The 18,402-nt window shown below is 43.0% G+C and overlaps 1 protein-coding gene across 1 annotated transcript in view; it reads left to right on the top strand.

The window, feature by feature from the left end:
- Positions 1 to 18,402, top strand: part of col12a1b (collagen, type XII, alpha 1b) — a gene marked incomplete at its 5' end in the record, with an annotated part of 199,768 nt that overhangs the window by 121,465 nt on the left and 59,901 nt on the right. Inside the window, 7 exons of the mRNA XM_083643682.1 lie at positions 4,711 to 4,853; positions 8,567 to 8,696; positions 10,479 to 10,621; positions 12,956 to 13,085; positions 17,072 to 17,191; positions 17,601 to 17,747; positions 17,907 to 18,023. Of these exons, the coding sequence (XP_083499808.1) occupies positions 4,711 to 4,853; positions 8,567 to 8,696; positions 10,479 to 10,621; positions 12,956 to 13,085; positions 17,072 to 17,191; positions 17,601 to 17,747; positions 17,907 to 18,023 (930 nt within the window). The remainder of the gene's footprint in view (positions 1 to 4,710; positions 4,854 to 8,566; positions 8,697 to 10,478; positions 10,622 to 12,955; positions 13,086 to 17,071; positions 17,192 to 17,600; positions 17,748 to 17,906; positions 18,024 to 18,402) is intronic.

Genomic DNA, 18,402 nt, shown 5'->3' with positions numbered 1-18,402 from the left:
AACTGCCCTTTAGGCTTCGACTGGTCTAAGTGGTTTCTAGTCAGAAAATGAATAAATAAATAAACAAACAAATAAATACATAAATAAATACATAAATGAATGAATACAAATCAGATAGGAGCAGCATTTACTGTCCTAAAGTGAACCTGAGTCTCATTCTCCTGGATTTAAAGTTACAGACTTAGAGTTATAGCCTTCGGTCCCCTTTACCTCGTAAAGCTATTTTCAGTTAATTCCACCTTGAGACTCCGTAACTGCATCGTGTTTGGTCTTTTTCCCAAAGTTTGACATCAGTATTTCAGTGAGAAGCTCTTTATGTCCCAGGTGAGTGCTAAACAAGCGCTTTGCATTTTCAGCCAAACTCCTGAACCAAATAGCTTTGAAAATAATGTCCCTCATGAACCGTAGACTCGCCAGTAATTGGAGAGTTTTAATCCAAAATAAACTCTTACAAAATGACTGATAGTGCAAGATAAAATAATGATAATAATAACACTAATAATGTGGTACATTTTAAAGGACCATAGAAGTAACTTAAGTCCTTGGTTGAAGGAATGGAAAGACTTTTCCAGACTCAATCCTCTATATTTAAGAGAAAGAATGAACTCCAGCCAGTGATTCTTCTGACCAAAATGGATGTAAAAACCACCCCTCTCCCCTACCTCTGTGTGGTTGTACGTCCTGCTGTGTGCATTGGGTTTCTCTCTGCCCAGACGGGCCCAGTCAGCAGAACAGAACAGAACAGTCCCACCGTGTTTAATTGGAGCACTGTGAATCCACTGGAGCGTGTCGGCAGAACGATTCCACAGGCGGCTGCGGATCTCAAGAGGGGCCGCGCATTTCATCTCAAATGTTAATTCCTTGTCATGTTTGGAGGCTCGATTTGTTGCGTCCATATTTGATGTGATGTGCTTGGACAGAAAGCCAACTATGAGGACATTTGTGACCCGGTTTATGACCGGCTAATTGACCCGAAACTGTTCTCATTGATGTGCTGTTGGATGTAGACCAACCTCGTTGAGAAACTCTTGAATCTGCAATGATTTTATGGCTCAGTCTCGTAGCGGCGGTGTTTATGCATCCCTGTTCCAGCACATCGCCTGTCAATCAAAACGGTGCGGGAGGCGGGGCTTGGATCTCCTGTTGACACAGTTTGAGTTTGTCTTCTCTCTGTCCGTCCAGCATCGTGGCTATCGCTGCTCAAGCTAACAAACCACTTCTTCCTCTGCTGATTATTCCAAACAAGTGACACGTGACAGATTACTATTGAATCGACAGGCTTCCTACACAGGTCTGGAAAAGTATATCAAATTAATTCGATCGTTTCCAGGTCTTGAATAGTTTGGGACTTTGAAAAAAGAAAATCTGGAAAATGTTGTGGTTTATAATTCTAGCTTTGATGTTGTTGTAGAGCCACTTTGAGTCCACAGCTTTTGTTGATGTGAAGAATAATGTTCAGATCGAGATCGAGGGATGCTCTTATTAGCCAGCTGCTGTCAGCATTCATTATATCAAATAGCCTACTACTAATAATAATAATAGAGTCTGCCTGGAAAAATATGGAGTTTTAAAATCAATAGTGTGTAGGAACCCTGCGAATTATCTCAAATATTTGTGGCTGTGAAGAACAATCTTCATCTACACAGTGATATGACCTAGTTAGCAGGGGCAAGATGTCTGTCTGTGTCAATCATATTGAACACCAGACAACTTCAAACAAATCAAGGTCTGGAAAAAGTATGGCATGTTTTTAAATTTTGTAGTGTGTATAGGAATCCTGATTTAATGACTTCTTGTCAGCAGTTAGAGATCAGTGTATTGCATGCCTCGGCGGGAATTGAACCAGCAACGCTCTGTCTCTCTGTTTGTCCCAAGGCAACTCAAAGTGCTTTACACTACTTTGAAAGACACTGAATAAGAAATACAAGATAAGATAAATAATACAATAAAAAGAGATGAAGCGTATAAGAAGAAAGAATAAATTCATCCATCCAACCATCCATCTTCAACTGCTTATCCGGGGTCGGCTCGTGGAGGTAGCAGTTCCAGCAGGGGGCCTCAAACATCCCTTTCCCTGGCCACATGAGCCAGCTCTGACTGGGGGATCCCGAGGCTTTCCCAGGCCAGTGTGGAGATATAATCTCTCCACCAACCCCTCGGTCTGCCCCGTGGTCTCCTCTCAGCTGGACGTGCCTGGAACATCTCCCTAGCGAGGTGACCAGGTGGCATCCTTACCAGATGCTCGAACCACCTCAACTGGCTCCTTTCTACACAAAGGAGCAGCGGCTCTACTCCGAGTCCCTCACGGATGACTGAGCTTCTCACCTTATCCCTAAGGGAGATGCTAGCCACCCTCCTGAGAAAACCCATTTCGGCCGCTTGTATGCGTGATCTTGTTCTTTCGGGTGAGCGTAGGAACGAAGATCGGCCGGTAGATCGAGAGCTTTGCCTTCTGGCTCAGCTCTCTTTTTGTCACAATGGTGCAGTAAAGCGAACGCAAGTACCGCTCCCACTGCTCCGATTCTCCGGCGAATCTCCCGCTCCATTGTCCCATCACCCGAGAAGATACTTGAACTCCTTCACTTGGACAACTCATTCCCTACCTGGAATAGACAATCCACGTGTTTCCTGCTGAGAACCACAGCCTCAGATTTAGAGGTGCTGATCCGCTTCACACTCTGCTGCGAAACCGATCCAGTGAGTGCTGAAGGTCCCAGACCGATGAAGATACCATCAGGACCACATCATCTGCACTAAGCAGCGATGGAAGAGAATCAATACAGAAGTAAAAAAGGAGGAGAAAACCCCAGAAAGCATATCCCCCACGTCTTGTGCAGAAGTGAGATGTCTGTCATTTTGGACAGAAAAAGGTGGAACTTACTGTTAAAGACTGATGAATAGCACACAATTACCACCCATTTAAATCATCTTTCTGAAGGATATTAGGTCATTTTTATCCCCCCGTATGACAAAACATAGCCTCCTCTAAGATGATGATTGTGTTTTTTCCCCCCAAGATTGATGTGTAGCATTTTGGCGGAGTCATGACTCTCTCTCCAGGCTTGATCCTTATCACCGTCCTCCTCCACCTACTGCGTCTTGCTGTTTATTGGGCTGAAGCAGTGAATAGCAGGGGGAGCGGCACATCTGCTTCGCTTTAAAGAGGAAGTTAAGGGCTTTTGCATAAACCCAAAACTGCGCTACTTCTCTCGACGCACTCTCCACATAGACGCTATAAAATCACTTTCCTCCAGGAGACTTTTGCTTGTCTCAGCATTTCAGTTGCCCCCGCCCCCTCCTCCAATTGGAATCATGCTTTGTCCTACAAAGACATGTCCATGTCAGCAAGTATTTAATCTTGAATCTAATCTTTTTTTTCTTTTTGTAAACAAGCCCAAAGAATCTGTCGGCGATAGTGAAATATTTTCACTTTTTCCACTGCAAATCAACTTTCAAGTTTCGACCTTGTGACAGTATTTTCCACTCGTTTTAGGAAATATTTAAAAACTGGCCTCTTATATGCCTATAAGATATATATAACTACACATCCCACTCCCTGATGCAGGCCTGTGGCCAAAATGTGTAGTTTTCTATTCTATCTGTATATTTAATACAACAATGCCAGATTGGTGACATTGTTTGTTTGTTTTTTGTATTTAAAACTGAAAAGTACCCTGGACTTCTTCCATTTTGTAATCTGTTGGATTTCTAAGTAGGAGGTCCAGCCTTTAAAAAAAAAGAAAAAGAAAAAAGTAAAACCAACTCCTGCAAATTGATTTCCTGGCACGATGTTCACTGCTCGCCCTTCACTTACTAAACAGCAACATTTCAGAGAATGTAATCACCTGTGTTTGTTTCACATAGTGAGCAATCAACATTTGCTATCAGCTTTTGGGTCCCAAAACGAGATGCATTGCATTTTGGAGTGAGGTTGTTGTATGTGTGCCGTTGCTAAGTGAAGACAACAACACACACTGCAAAAACTGACAGACTTGTTAAGTTATTTTATCTTGTCGCCAGACTTATCAAGGATATTTTAGGGTGTTTTTTTATGTGTGAAATCATCTCACTGCACTGGAGGAGAGTGTTGCTTTTTTTATTTATTAATTAATTAATTAAAAAAAAAAATTTTAACAAAAACGGACAAAATGAAAAGTAACAAAAATAATGTGCGCTTAGAGACAGGAAACCCGAAATGGGCTTATGCAGGGTCGCTACTGCAGAAAACCAATATTAACAAATAATGCATACAAAGCATACAATATAACAGAAACAAGAGAAAGGAAACAAGCAAACAATAAGGAAAAGAAAAGCAACAAAAATGGAAGAAGAAACAAGGAAAGAGCAATCAAAATGAGTGAGTACAGTTTAAATGGCAATGTGTGAGGTGTATGTGTAATGGATGTGGGCTATGCGTGACTCAGCGAGGTTCTAAGCTTGGATTTGAATGAGGTACGTTTGAGGACATGTTCTCGTTAAAAGTGGAATTGACTTGTAGAAAGCTTCTCGTCTCCTTCATTGTTTTACGATAACTTCTTGAAAGAGAATTTGACAAAAAATATCACACCATTCTTTCTAGTGTGTAGTCAGTTGCGGCATTCAATAACAATAACTATCTTCATCCAGATCGTCCTTAAGCCAACAACCACTAATTATGCGTCTTGTGGACTTTCCCCTCTTCACTTTCTCCCTCGTGTCTGTGACCTGCAGTTCCCCGCACGCCACCCAGGAACATCCAGGTGTACAACCCCACCCCCAACAGCCTGAACGTGCGCTGGGAGGCCGCCTCGGGCCAGGTGCAGCAGTACCGCGTGGCCTACCGCTCCCTGACCGGAGTCAGACCCGCCGAGTCGGTAAGCCCCTCGCTGTTAAACCACACGCTGTCATCTCTCCCCTCCCCTCCCCGCTGTTAAACCACACACTGTCATTAGACGCAGAATTTCCCCTGAGGGCGGCAGCAGCAGCAGCAAGAGGAGGAGGTGGTGTGGTTCCCCTGAGATTACTGCCTCTCCTCACAAGGAGAGAAAAGGGCTTAGGGCCAAGATGGGAAGAAACACTATTAAAAATATCCACTTTAACAAGATCTTTTGTCTAGTAGCCTATGTGAGAGAGATGGGATAATACATTTTTTTTGCGGAATGCTGCAAGTCGCAATTTGCCTACTTGCTAAGTAGCAAAAATCTAATAAAACGCCACGTTAACTGGGAGTTCCTACTCGCAAACTCGGGTATGATTTCTCAACCCCTAGGTGCTCCCAGCGCATCATTTGACGTAATTTCAACATGGCCACCCAAGATTGTAAGAACACTTTTTGACATATTTTTCTTTTCTTTTCAACAATAGTAAGCTTTTAACTATTGTATTGGTATGCTACCAATCAGCATACAATACAATAGTTGGTAAAACCCATACAATTAAACGTTAATGTTGTTAGCTTAGACAGCTAATGGCTATTAGCATCCATAGTTTTGCGACTTGAAGCCTTGAAGCTGAAACCAACGCGGGTAGATCGGAGATGTGTTTGCCACTTGCTACCTCCGACCATAAACGAATGCAGCATTCATTCACTTTGCCTGGGTCCAGACACTCCACCGAGCTGACTGCTTCTGTTCTGGCATCGTGACATGCAACAGCGGTTTCTCATGTTGAAAAAACATTCGGTCCAATGAGCGCTGAGTCAGACTAACGATTAGCCAATCAAGGCCAATAAACGGCACAACGGGCAGGGGCGCCAGACTGAACAACAATGGTGACCGCTAGGCCAGAGATACGCTGCTAACCAGGCTGTTCTAAATTGACCAAAAGTGCCAATTGCTTTGAAATCCGAACAGCACTCTGCTTTGAAGGTCTATTTACAATCAACTCATTTCAAAACCTGCATGTAAAAACTGTTGGAAATTAGCGTCATTTTCTTGATGCTAGTGGATTATTGTGCCTTATCTGCGTTTCTCCAAGATATTGACAGTTGTTTCCACAACATTCTTGATTTGCATTGGACACAAGTGCAGCTATCTCATCACATGGACAGATGTTTTCACTTCTTTTAAGAAAAACACAATTTCAAGACTAAATGTGTTGTTAATATGGATATTTTTACAGTGTGCATATTGCAATTCTCTTTGCACTGTCTGTACAATGTGTGAAAAATATTACCACATAATCCTAGTATTGAGTTGCACCAATTTGCGTCCAATCCCTTCTCTAAAAGCTTACAAATATGTCATCATCTCCATCGCCTGTCTGGTGAAATCAATATGGGGGTCACAGCTTTCACCGGGTCAGGCTATTTCGTGGGAAGAGCAGGTGGTGGTCCCCTCTGGTTGCTCCTAATATCTGGTCCACTAAATGTATGTAGATGTTGCACAGATGTTTGCACAGCAGCAATCATGTTAATGCACTTAAATATGGAAATCATGACTTGTCGGCTTTATGTATCTCTCCATCAGCATTGATCTCATGGACGGCTGCAAATGGCTGGATCACAGAGAAAGAGAGCGGCTTAGTTAAAGTCCAACTCTATGAGTGTAGTTTGGAAAATGTGCACACTGCACACATCTGTGACTGACATCAGTGCAACTTCCAATGTTTGAAGTTTGGAGGCCATGAGGCTGTAATCTAACGAGCCTGTTTTAATGATTAGGATCTTCTTTGATGATGCTGTGAATCTTAAAAACATTGCACAGTTTATTGTCCCCTCTAGTCACCATTTCCTTTAACTATTCTCACTGTTGCTGTGACTATTTTATTTCCATTCACTTTGTTTGATTTGTAACAGGAACAAAGGGTCCACAGAGCGAGCACACACACACACACACACACACACACACACACACACACACACACACACACACACACACACACACACACACACACACACACACACACACACGGGGCGGCAAGAGCCTGAGAAATACAATATCCATCAACACTGTGTGTTTGATGCTGATCTTCAATAGTTTGACGTCACAGCTACAGAGTATGGCCGCCAGACAACTGAGCCAATCATAAGCATCGTCATACTCACGCTCACCTGTTTTAACAGAGGCAGTCTGTGATTGGAGTTTTACTTCGGCGAATATTTGGTGGAGGCAGAGATAATCTCATTGGTTGAGTTAAATCTCAGTGGGCGGAGCCAAACAACCACAGTTTTCCGAGCGCAAGTTAGCTAACTGGTAACCTTGAATTGCAGAGAAAGATCTGCTCAAAATGTTAAAAAAAAAACACTAATTGCCAATGACTTTTGCTCATTGTTCTTTATTTTGAAAGTCAGCAGCTAACTAGCTAACTAACTTATATAATTGAGTATGGATAGATTGTATAGTTTCAGTTAGCAGTAGTAGAGCACATAGGCTTCATAATGTTAGCGTCCTCCTCCTCTCTTACCTCTTGTCTTTTTCACTGAGCGTCATCCCTTTGGCTCCGCCCAGAGCCATATAATAGAAGAGTTCTGACATCTCCATTCACTCCAATGGACCAGTTTTTTTCCAGGAAGTAGAAAGTGGAACTCTTGAGTAAAAAAAGCAGCACTGTCGAGTTGCAGCAAAATAGACAGCTTGTGTTGTACTTTGAAAGGGTTTTTCATCCCTTGAATCGAATTGTACATTATCAGCTTTATTTTAGCATGCAAAAGTAGCGCGAGACCCATTGCTGGCTGTTCATTGGCTAATGAGTCTCGCATTTTGGTCCTCCGCTGACGCCACTCTCTTACTAGAGGACACTAGCTCCGCCAACACCGCTCAACCAATCAGATTATTCCTGGCTCCAGAGCAGCTGAGAGAAATGTTTGTAGACCTAAAAATCTAATCTGAAGTGATTCATCGTCAATCAGTCAATCAGGACAGAGGACCTTCAATTGCCCTCATTATAGCGTGGACTGGTGGGATTTGACCCCAGCCAGCAGGTGAAAAATATGTTCTTCCAGATGTGAGGATCTCAAACTTCTAGAGAACCTTTTTGTTATGTTGCAATGTACCAGAAGCTTTGCGTCCGGCAGGCTCTTTCAACTACGACACATTCGCCTCAATCAGAACATCACAAAGCCGCAGATGAGACGAGGCTGGACTGAAGTTCACCCGGCCGGCAGATGTTACTTCCCATGACGTAACGGAGCCGACCCCGCGGCCGCGGGGCGGGCGGACGGACGGATGCCGTGATAATCCCGGGGGGGGGGGGGGGGGGGGGGGGGGGCGGCGATAAGAGCAGGTCTGCAGTCATCTGTTGTTGTTAGAAACGCACGGCGCCGCGCTCGCTACGTGCCGAAAACCTGCTCCCCCTGAAGACCCCTGGCACCGCGGCGCTGACGTCCCCTCGCTCAGCAGACGCTTCCTAGCACTAACTGTTTATCGACCGGTCGACTCGCTGAATGATTGATTTGTTTGGCATCTAACCTCCAGGGCCTTTGTTAGCATTTCAGCCCCGATTTTGGCAGCGGCGTGCCTGGGAGATAACTGCAAGTGGGGATGAGCAGTGAGCTCATTATGTACATTAGCGCTGCCAGATTTGTGTGTGTCATGTGTCAGTTGAATAGGCCATAATCTGACCTCTTGGCTCCTTCTTCCCGAATCAGGTCCTGGTTCCGGGAACTCTTACCAACGCCTTCCTGGACAACCTGGTGCCGGACACGCCCTACTCGGTCAGCGTGACCGCTCTGTACGCCGACGGAGAGGGTGCCGAGGTGAAGGGCAACGGCAAAACACGTAAGACACGGCGTACAATCAGTCCACTGACTCACTGACTCACCATGTTTACACGTACATTGAGTCAGACAGCATGCGTGCATGAGTGCACCCTGTATACACTGCAGATATAGCCATCCTGTGATTTCATCTGCCGTTCAACACGGTTCACTGCAAAAACTTGACAGACAAGTTATTCTGTCTTGTATTCAGACTCATCAGACTTAGCTTAGTGAAATTGGCAGATAATTTGACCAGTTCCCAGGAGAATGTAACTTGTTTCAGGACATTTTCTTGGTAAAAGTGAAATTGTCTTGGAGAATTTTTCTTACTTCAAGATTTTCTTCATTGTTTTATGCTGATCTGAAATGAGTCGTATTGGACTCAGCGGTTGGCACTGTGGCCTCACAACAAAAAGGTCCCGGGTTCGAACCCCCGGTCCGTCCCAGGTCCTTTCTGTGTGGAGTTTGCATGTTCTCCCCGTATTTGTGTGGGTTTCCTCCGGGTGCTCCGCTTTCCTCCCACCATCAAAGACATGTACAGTATGTTAGGGTTAATACTCCTGTCAGTGCGCCTGTCCAAGGCACTTGGAAAGAGCTGGAGTTGGTCCCCGGGTGCTGCACAGTGGCTGCCCACTGCTCCTAGTTCTAGGAAGGTTCCTAGTAGAGGATTGATCAAATGCAGAGGATGAATTTCTCCACATGGATAATAAAGGATACCTTAAGTTATTGGCATAAATTGTGATAAATTTACTGAAACCAGCAGATTATCTGCCAGTGCAGTGAGGTAATGTGACTAAAAGTATCATGAGATAAGTTTGATAGGTCAAGCTAAAAATCACTGGATAACTTGTAGTTTGTTTGTAGTGTAGTGGTCAGTTGCGGTATTCAATCACAAAGTCTTGTTTACGGTTTCACTTGTTTCAACAATTGTGTCTGTAAACAAGTGACGCCATCTGCAAATAAAACATATTGTTATTGTTTCCAAATAATGGCACTTAATCAGTGATGTCATTTCAAAGGCGGGTAAACTATGTTCATCCAGATCACCACTAATATGAGCAAAATAAATAGTATTTTCAAAAAAGCATGACGGAGCTTTTTCCTTAGGAGACATACCTTCATACAGCTTACATCAGTTTGATGCTACTCTACACTCTGACACTTGATGTATAGGCCTACTACTGTATGAATGTTAGCATAAAACATCTGCTAAGAGGCTAAGTGAGTTGAAGTGGTTCACTCTACACTACAAACCCTGCACTTCATTCAATGAAATGGTTGAAAACAAGTGAAACTACTTGCAGTGTTTCCGTCCTAATCTTAAGCAGCTGTGGTGCTTGAGGGAATCAGTCTAGTTTCGTCCTCTTATATCTGTCACAGTTGGGGTCTAACTTATGTTTCCAGTTGAGGCTGTGCTGCTAATAGTTAATGGTAGCGGGAACACAATCATTTTTAGGTGACAGGGGCACTAAACATCAATTTAATGTCACACCACTGACTGATTTTGACACTTGTTTTAAATAAGAAACATGATTTTCAGATTCAATAACTTCTTACGGTAGACATTCTTTTTGCAGTCTGCACTGCACTGGTGTCAAGAAAATGACTTGATTCTACTGAATTCTTTAAACAAGTTGATTTACAATAGAAACAAGTGAGATTATCTGACACCACTGGCAGATTTTTACACTTATTCTAAGAAAATTTTGATTTTAGGACTCAATAATTGACTAAATGGCTTGTTAAAATTGAGATGTTTTTCAGTGTATCATTGGGTTGATGGACATGCTTGGTGTTGCAGTGCCGCGTGGCGGGCCCAGGAACATGCGCGTGTTCGATGCCACCACCAACACCCTGACCATCGGTTGGGACCACGCCGAGGGGCCGGTCCGGCAGTACAGGATCGGCTACGCTCCCATGACCGGGGACCCCATCACTGAGTTTGTGAGTAGTACACTGCTAAAATGTCATCTTTTGTTGATTTTTTACACCAGCTTGTATTCACTCTTAAAATCTTATTGACAATGAGGTGAAAATATTTTCTTAAAATAAGTCTGATGATGTCATGATCATGTGAAAATCTCACATCACTGGCCATTTTTCTTTACTTGCTTCAAATCAATAGTGTCACTGAGTGTGTGAATTTTGTTTTTAACGTTTTTAAAACGTAACCATCATTTAGAGATAAAATGGAGACAAAATGGCCATTCACACTTACGAGATGATTGACAATCTCGATACCCTTCTGGGAATAACCTCGCCGTTCCCTTGCGCTGTGATGTTACCGGTGAGGAATGTGGTGAAGTCACATTTCAGAATCTCCTTGGCTCGCTCAGGTTATAAATCAGTGATTAGTGATACTAATTACAGGCTCAGTTAGGCAAACACCATCATTTAGACCATAATAACATTATTAATAGTCCTAAATAATGAATAGGAACTGCAGTGCTCGACTGTGACAGGCCAGCTGCGCTCCCCCTCGCCTTGTTAGAGAGAGGCACCTGTTGTCTATGAGTCAGCTAACTGCACCGAGGGGACGGCTATGAAAGGATTTCTCGGGACCGGGAATGACTGGGGAACCTGCAGCAATTTATAAATACATCCAGTAATTACTATTTTGCATCTGTGACCGAAACCCCTTTGGAGTAAATGTTGCGTCAGTAGAACGCGACTTCCGCAGCAGTGACTGTATTTTTGTGTTTTCTGAAGCCAAGTAGAAAGCGATCTAAATTCAAAATTTCTGCTTCGCAACTTCAGAGAAATGATTCCTTTGAAGTTTGGAGGGAAAATTAAATGATTTGAGATTAGCGTGCAAAAGGAATGGAGGATTCAGTTTAATGGGCCGGACTCACTGAGGGTCTGCGCAGACGAGCGAGAGCGCACCTGCGTCAACAAGATCTTCTCACAATTAATGGCGTGCACTGAGTGGAAATTGTGCGTAAGGCCTCTTTGCGCCTGTCATGTCATATTTATTGACTTTATTCCCAATGCACTAATACTTCTTCTTGTAGTGCATAGAAGATCTCAGGTTGGACCATTCAAAATGCCTGCCGTTATCGCTGCCAAACGCTTCGGCGGCACGAGCGAGACAGGAAGCAAGGGAGAGGGTTCTCCATCCTAGAACCTCAGATCGGATCGGAGAACGCTGCATGTGTTTTAGGATGCAGGGGTACCAGGCTTGATGGATTAGTCTGGATGCACCACAACTTGATTTGCAAAAATGCATTAAGTTAACATAAAGACAATATTGCACTTTATTGATCCCCTTGTGGAAATTAATGAATAAGATGAAAATTCTGCGCTCTCAGATCAAGCAACTCTCAAGCAACTCTCAAGCAAAATGAGGCACAACAAATCTGCAAATTGCTCTTGCAGTGTGATCATGCACATTTAAATTCTGATATTTGTGGTTATTTTGATATTATTTTTGCATTTAGTGTCAGAATTGATTAGCCTGGTAAAGCAGCCGGTCACGTGAACTCACATTTCATTTTGTTCTTCGTTCCCGTCTGGCCTGAAGCCTTCACAACAGTGTTTGCAGTGGGCGGAGGTTGGGCGGGTGTACTTGCCTTGACAGACAACTCCTTCAGCCAATCAGCATTGGATCCATTCAAACCCAAATCCACTCAAAAACATATTTTCCGCCGAGAAACGCTGTTACATACTCCTGTACTTGTTTAATTGTTGTTATTGAGTCTATTTCTGCAATAACTGCACTTTATGGCTGTTTAAACTCGACAAAGGTTGACATTACTCCTCGAGGCGGACAGGCCAGGAGGCGGCATTATTGTTTTGTTAGTGCAGTGCTGGTGGCGTTCCTGATTGGCCAACTTGCGCTGTCAATCACAGGGCACTGAGCGCAGTCGATGATTGGCTCGTCCGCTTTGCAGTTTCTGCTTAAAGCTCTCCCAGGGCTTGAGGCCCGACGGTCCCGCAGAACGAAATGAAATGTGAGGTCACGTGACTGGCTGGTTTACCAGGCTAAGAATTGATGCCATCTACATAAATATAATAATAGTATAATATAAATAGAATATCTCCCTGACAACAGCTGGGATAATCTTGTCTCCAGATTATTAGGATCGCAGTCATGATACAGAAATACCAATATCAGATGTTATTAGGGCAAGATTTTTTTTATTTTATCTTTTTAAGTTCTGTTTTCATGGTAATGTTCAAAATATTGTTTATATATACAGGGGTAATTCTGACCTGTATTGACCACAGACCTGTACCTCTGTACCTCTCTTACTCTGTGGTGTTTTGACCCCTGTGCAGACTGTGGTTCCTGGGAACAGAAACAACGCCAGGCTGCAGAACCTGCTGCCTGACACGCCATACAACATCACAGTGGAGGCCATCTACGCTGAGGGGCCAGGAGGCAGTCTGAACGGGAAGGGACGCACAGGTAATGTAACCACGGATGAAATCTAGAGACTCACAGATAATGTAACTACAGGTTAAATCTAGAGACTCACAGGTAATGTAACTACAGGTTAAATCTAGAGACTCACAGGTAATGTAACTACAGGTTAAATCTAGAGACTCACAGGTAATGTAACTACAGGTTAAATCTAGAGACTCACAGGTAATGTAACTACAGGTTAAATCTAGAGACTCACAGTTAATGTAACTACAGATTAAATCTAGAGACTCACAGTTAATGTAACTACAGGTTAAATCTAGAGAGTCACAGGTACAGTAATGTAACCACGGATTAAATTTAGAGACTCACAGGTAATGTAACTACAGATTAAATCTAGAGACTCACAGGTAATGTAACTACAGGTTAAATCTAGAGACTCACAGGTAATGTAACTACAGGTTAAATCTAGAGACTCACAGTTAATGTAACTACAGGTTAAATCTAGAGACTCACAGATAATGTAACTACAGGTTAAATCTAGAGACTCACAGGTAATGTAACTACAGGTTAAATCTAGAGACTCACAGGTAATGTAACTACAGGTTAAATCTAGAGACTCACAGGTAATGTAACTACAGGTTAAATCTAGAGACTCACAGTTAATGTAACTACAGGTTAAATCTAGAGACTCACAGGTAATGTAACTACAGGTCAAATCTAGAGACTCACAGGTAATGTAACTACAGGTTAAATCTAGAGACTCACAGTTAATGTAACTACAGGTTGAATCTAGAGACTCACAGTTAATGTAACTACAGGTTAAATCTAGAGACTCACAGTTAATGTAACTACAGGTTAAATCTAGAGACTCACAGGTAATGTAACTACAGGTTAAATCTAGAGACTCACAGGTAATGTAACTACAGGTTAAATCTAGAGACTCACAGTTAATGTAACTACAGGTTAAATCTAGAGACTCACAGATAATGTAACTACAGGTTAAATCTAGAGACTCACAGGTAATGTAACTACAGGTTAAATCTAGAGACTCACAGGTAATGTAACTGCAGGTTAAATCTAGAGACTCACAGGTAATGTAACTACAGGTTAAATCTAGAGACTCACAGGTAATGTAACTACAGGTTAAATCTAGAGACTCACAGGTAATGTAACTACAGGTTAAATCTAGAGACTCACAGGTAATGTACAGTAACTACAGGTTAAATCTAGAGACTCACAGGTAATGTACAGTAACTACAGGTTAAATCTAGAGACTCACAGGTAATGTACAGTAACTACAGGTTAAATCTAGAGACTCACAGGTAATGTACAGTAACTACAGGTTAAATCTAGAGACTCACAGGTAATGTACAGTAACTACAGGTTAAATCTAGAGACTCACAGGTAATGTAACTACAGGTTAAATCTAGAGACTCACAGGTAATGTAACTACAGGTTAAATCTAGAGACTCACAGGTAATGTAACTACAGGTTAAATCTAGAGACTCACAGGTAATGTAACTACAGGTTAAATCTAGAGACTCACAGGTAATGTAACTACAGGTTAAATCTAGAGACTCACAGTTAATGTAACTACAGGTTAAATCTAGAGACTCACAGTTAATGTAACTACAGGTTAAATCTAGAGACTCACAGGTAATGTAACTACAGGTTAAATCTAGAGACTCACAGGTAATGTAACTACAGGTTAAATCTAGAGACTCACAGGTAATGTACAGTAACTACAGGTTAAATCTAGAGACTCACAGGTAATGTACAGTAACTACAGGTTAAATCTAGAGACTCACAGGTAATGTAACCACAGGTTAAATCTAGAGACTCACAGGTAATGTAACTACAGGTTAAATCTAGAGACTCACAGGTAATGTAACTACAGGTTAAATCTAGAGACTCACAGGTAATGTACAGTAACTACAGGTTAAATCTAGAGACTCACGGGTAATGTAACTACAGGTTAAATCTAGAGACTCACAGGTAATGTAACCACGGATTAAATCCATACTCCACTCTCTCAACATCCACTCTCCCAGCTAACCAACCTGCATGCCATCCCTCACCTCCACACACCTCCACAGACACACACACCAACGCATGCACATCTTCATCTCTTCCCTCAGCCGCCATCCCGGGCCCCCACATCAACTCATCACTTCTATCCATAGAACAGTACCTTACAGAAACAGTGTGTCCATAAAACCAATCATTACCCAATAAAAGAAAAGAATAAAATAAAGAGGAAAACAGAACCAGTTGTGGCTCTTTTAAGTCCTACTTAAAATAAATAAATAAATGAATAAAAATCTAAAATAAAAAAAAAATTAAAATACCCTACTTTATAGCAGTGGTTCTCAACCTGTAGGCTTCCCATGGGGTCACAACATAATTTTGGGGAGTCACAAGACTATTTATGGGATAGGAAAACTAAATATTTCTACTATACACGTTTATTATTTTTTATTTTTTCAGATTTTTCTCTATTTGTTTTCTTTTTCTAGCTGGAATATAATTTAAAGTCTCTTGGCTTCCTCTGATTATATATCAAATGACACAACTTGAAATGATAAAATCACCACTTTGCACCAGTCATCAAACGGTGTGACTGGAAATGAGTTTCTTGATCCTCCGCAGAGGCAGTCCACTTCTCACCAGAGCGGTCACTGCGGTCGGCACGTCACAGTGGCTGTTGCGGGGGGTTGAACCTGTGAACTTCCGGTTGCGCGACGACCTCACTCAGCACCCTGCCGCCAACGACCCAACAACGCTGGGTTAAAACAATCGGCAGCTCCCAGCCCTCCCGGCCGAATCAAAGCAACGCCCGGTCCAACACCGCCGAGACGAGAAGGGAAAATAAATACGGTAGACACGCGTTGATCAGCAGAGCCAACACGCATTAGTCTGACGAGTTTGCGGCGCTGAAGGCAGAGCAGGAGAGCCGGGCGACTGGTGCGCATTAGCATTAGTTATACAAACAATAGTTGAGTCTGGGTCCTGGCGCGGGACGCGGTGCCCTGGACGGTGCCTGGCAGCTTGGATGGGCGTCGCTCCAGAGACGAGGTCAGAGCGCATGCAGGAATAACTACACCCAATCTAAACAGGCGTATTACGTATAATGAAGTTCGTAAACACAGGCGAGAGAGCAGCAGTGACTAAACTACTGAAGTCTTTATTTTGCCTTTCTGGCCTCAAGTCTTATTTTGAACAAGTGAAGGAAGTAGTTGAGATAAATTCACCTGTCTCAAGAATCCTTAATATGACAATAGTTAAACAATATTACAGGTGTGAATATGATGCCACTTGATTAAAGGAAAAACATTGGACCAAGTATCAGAAACAATAAGTTGACCGAGTTTGTGAATAAACAACAAAAAAATACTAACAGATTGTTATTATTATTATTATTATTATTATTATTATACTAATACATTAAAACAAATTATCACTTAAGTATTACTTTTTTAAATCACAGTAGGTAGGTTCTGTTGAAAGCAGTCAGAATGACAGGGGCAGACCTCCGCCAAGGTTTGTGCTACTAATTGCCTGTTCGTGACTCGGATCCGGATCCGCTCCAAAAGTGAATGGCTTCTTCCTTGGCCCATGCTAGACCCTTCCACCAAGTTTCATGAAAATCGGCCCAGTAGTTTTTCTGTAATCCTGCTGACAATCAGACAAACAAACGGCACCGAAAACATGGCCTCCTTGGTGGAGGGAATAAGGCAGATCACTGGACGGATGTCAACAACATGACTCTTCACATGACAAGTCACATGATCAAACTGCACTGGAAAGAAAATTGCCATTTTAGGACTCAGTTATAGACTAAATGGAGATTGTGTGCAGTGTATATCCAAAACGAATTCCTCACCCCACTGTCGACATAGTTTGCAGTGTGTAGTGCGTAGCCATATTCCGCTGGGCATTCACCTGGAAATGGGGTCATGTGCCTCCTGTTTGTTGTCACAGCTGATGTGTGACTGCTGTTGACATGTGTCTCTGCTCTCTGGTCCCAGTTGGCCTGCTGGAGCCCAGGAACCTCCGGGTGTCAGATGAGTGGTACACCCGCTTCCGTGTGGCCTGGGACCCCGTGGCTGCACCCGTCCTCGGATACAAACTGGTCTACTCGCCTCAGGGTGAGCTGAAAACAAACACACACACACACACACACACACACAAAATATTATATTTATTGTTAAAAGATCAACGTTTGGACCATGCAGGCTTCGGTCGAAACGTCAGGATATGATTATCCTAGAATTTCTAATCATGCCATAATATCATGTTGTGACAGTCTTGAGCTCGTATGGCTTTGACGTCGAATTGTGCGATCTCCTGCTCCGTCAGATGCTTCCTGGGTAGACGAACACATGGAGACAAAGCGGCTGTGATGTCTGCTTGCTGCCAATGAAATGTGTTGGAGCGTCTTGTGGTGCAACGACATGGTGATTATAGAGCGTCTGTTGCACAACCCCCCTCACGCTGTGTTTGTTTGTTTGTTTGTTTGTTTGTTGTGTTTGTGTGTGTTTGTGTTTGTGTTTGTAGGCACAGATCAGACCCTGGATGTGTTTGTGGGCGACGTGACCTCGTACACGCTGCACAACCTCCAGCCCGGCACCACATACGATGTCAAGGTGTCCGCTCAGTACAGCGGGGGAACGAGCAGAGCGCTGGCCGGACAGGGGACCACGCGTACGTAAAAAAAAAAGTGGTGAAGTTGCGCTCTAATTCAAGAGATGGCCATGAAAAATGTTTATGTAGGAAGTTGGAACCGTGGAAATAGTCTTCTTTCTGTCTATACTCGACGTTTCCATGGTCCTTCCAAATCCTGAGACTGTTTCTTCTCTGCAGTTTACCTGAATGTGACCAACATTGAGACCTACGACGTCGGCCACGACAAGTTCTGCATCAAATGGGCGCCGCACCGAGCCGCCACCTCCTACCGCATCAAGCTCGACCCCGCCGACCGTAAGTCTGAATTCTCCACCTCCTACCGCATCAAGCTCATCAATCAGACTTCAGCGTACATTACGTTTCATGCATTTAGCAGAACAACTTATAATGAGAGTAGAAACAAGTTCCTACGGTAGGTCGGCTATTTTACAGGCACGTTAAGTGGGACGGGAAATATGATCAATTACTCTTTACTTATTACTCATTTAGAAAGTAATAATCACATTATGAATTCCTCAACACCAGCCGTAATGTTAACGCTTCCTTTTACAATCACCTAATTAACAAGTATTTACCCGGTAAATATATGGTCAATTATAGTATTGAGTAATTACCATTGGTAAATAAGTAGGTAAATACAGAGAAATACTGATCAACTCAACTACGTTGCAGG

This window comes from Poromitra crassiceps, assembly GCF_964638095.1.
Source record: "Poromitra crassiceps genome assembly, chromosome: 9".
Classification (NCBI taxonomy): Eukaryota; Metazoa; Chordata; class Actinopteri; order Beryciformes; family Melamphaidae; genus Poromitra; species Poromitra crassiceps.
Note: the sequence above shows the minus strand (reverse complement) of the source record. Positions and strands in the feature narration are given on the sequence as shown.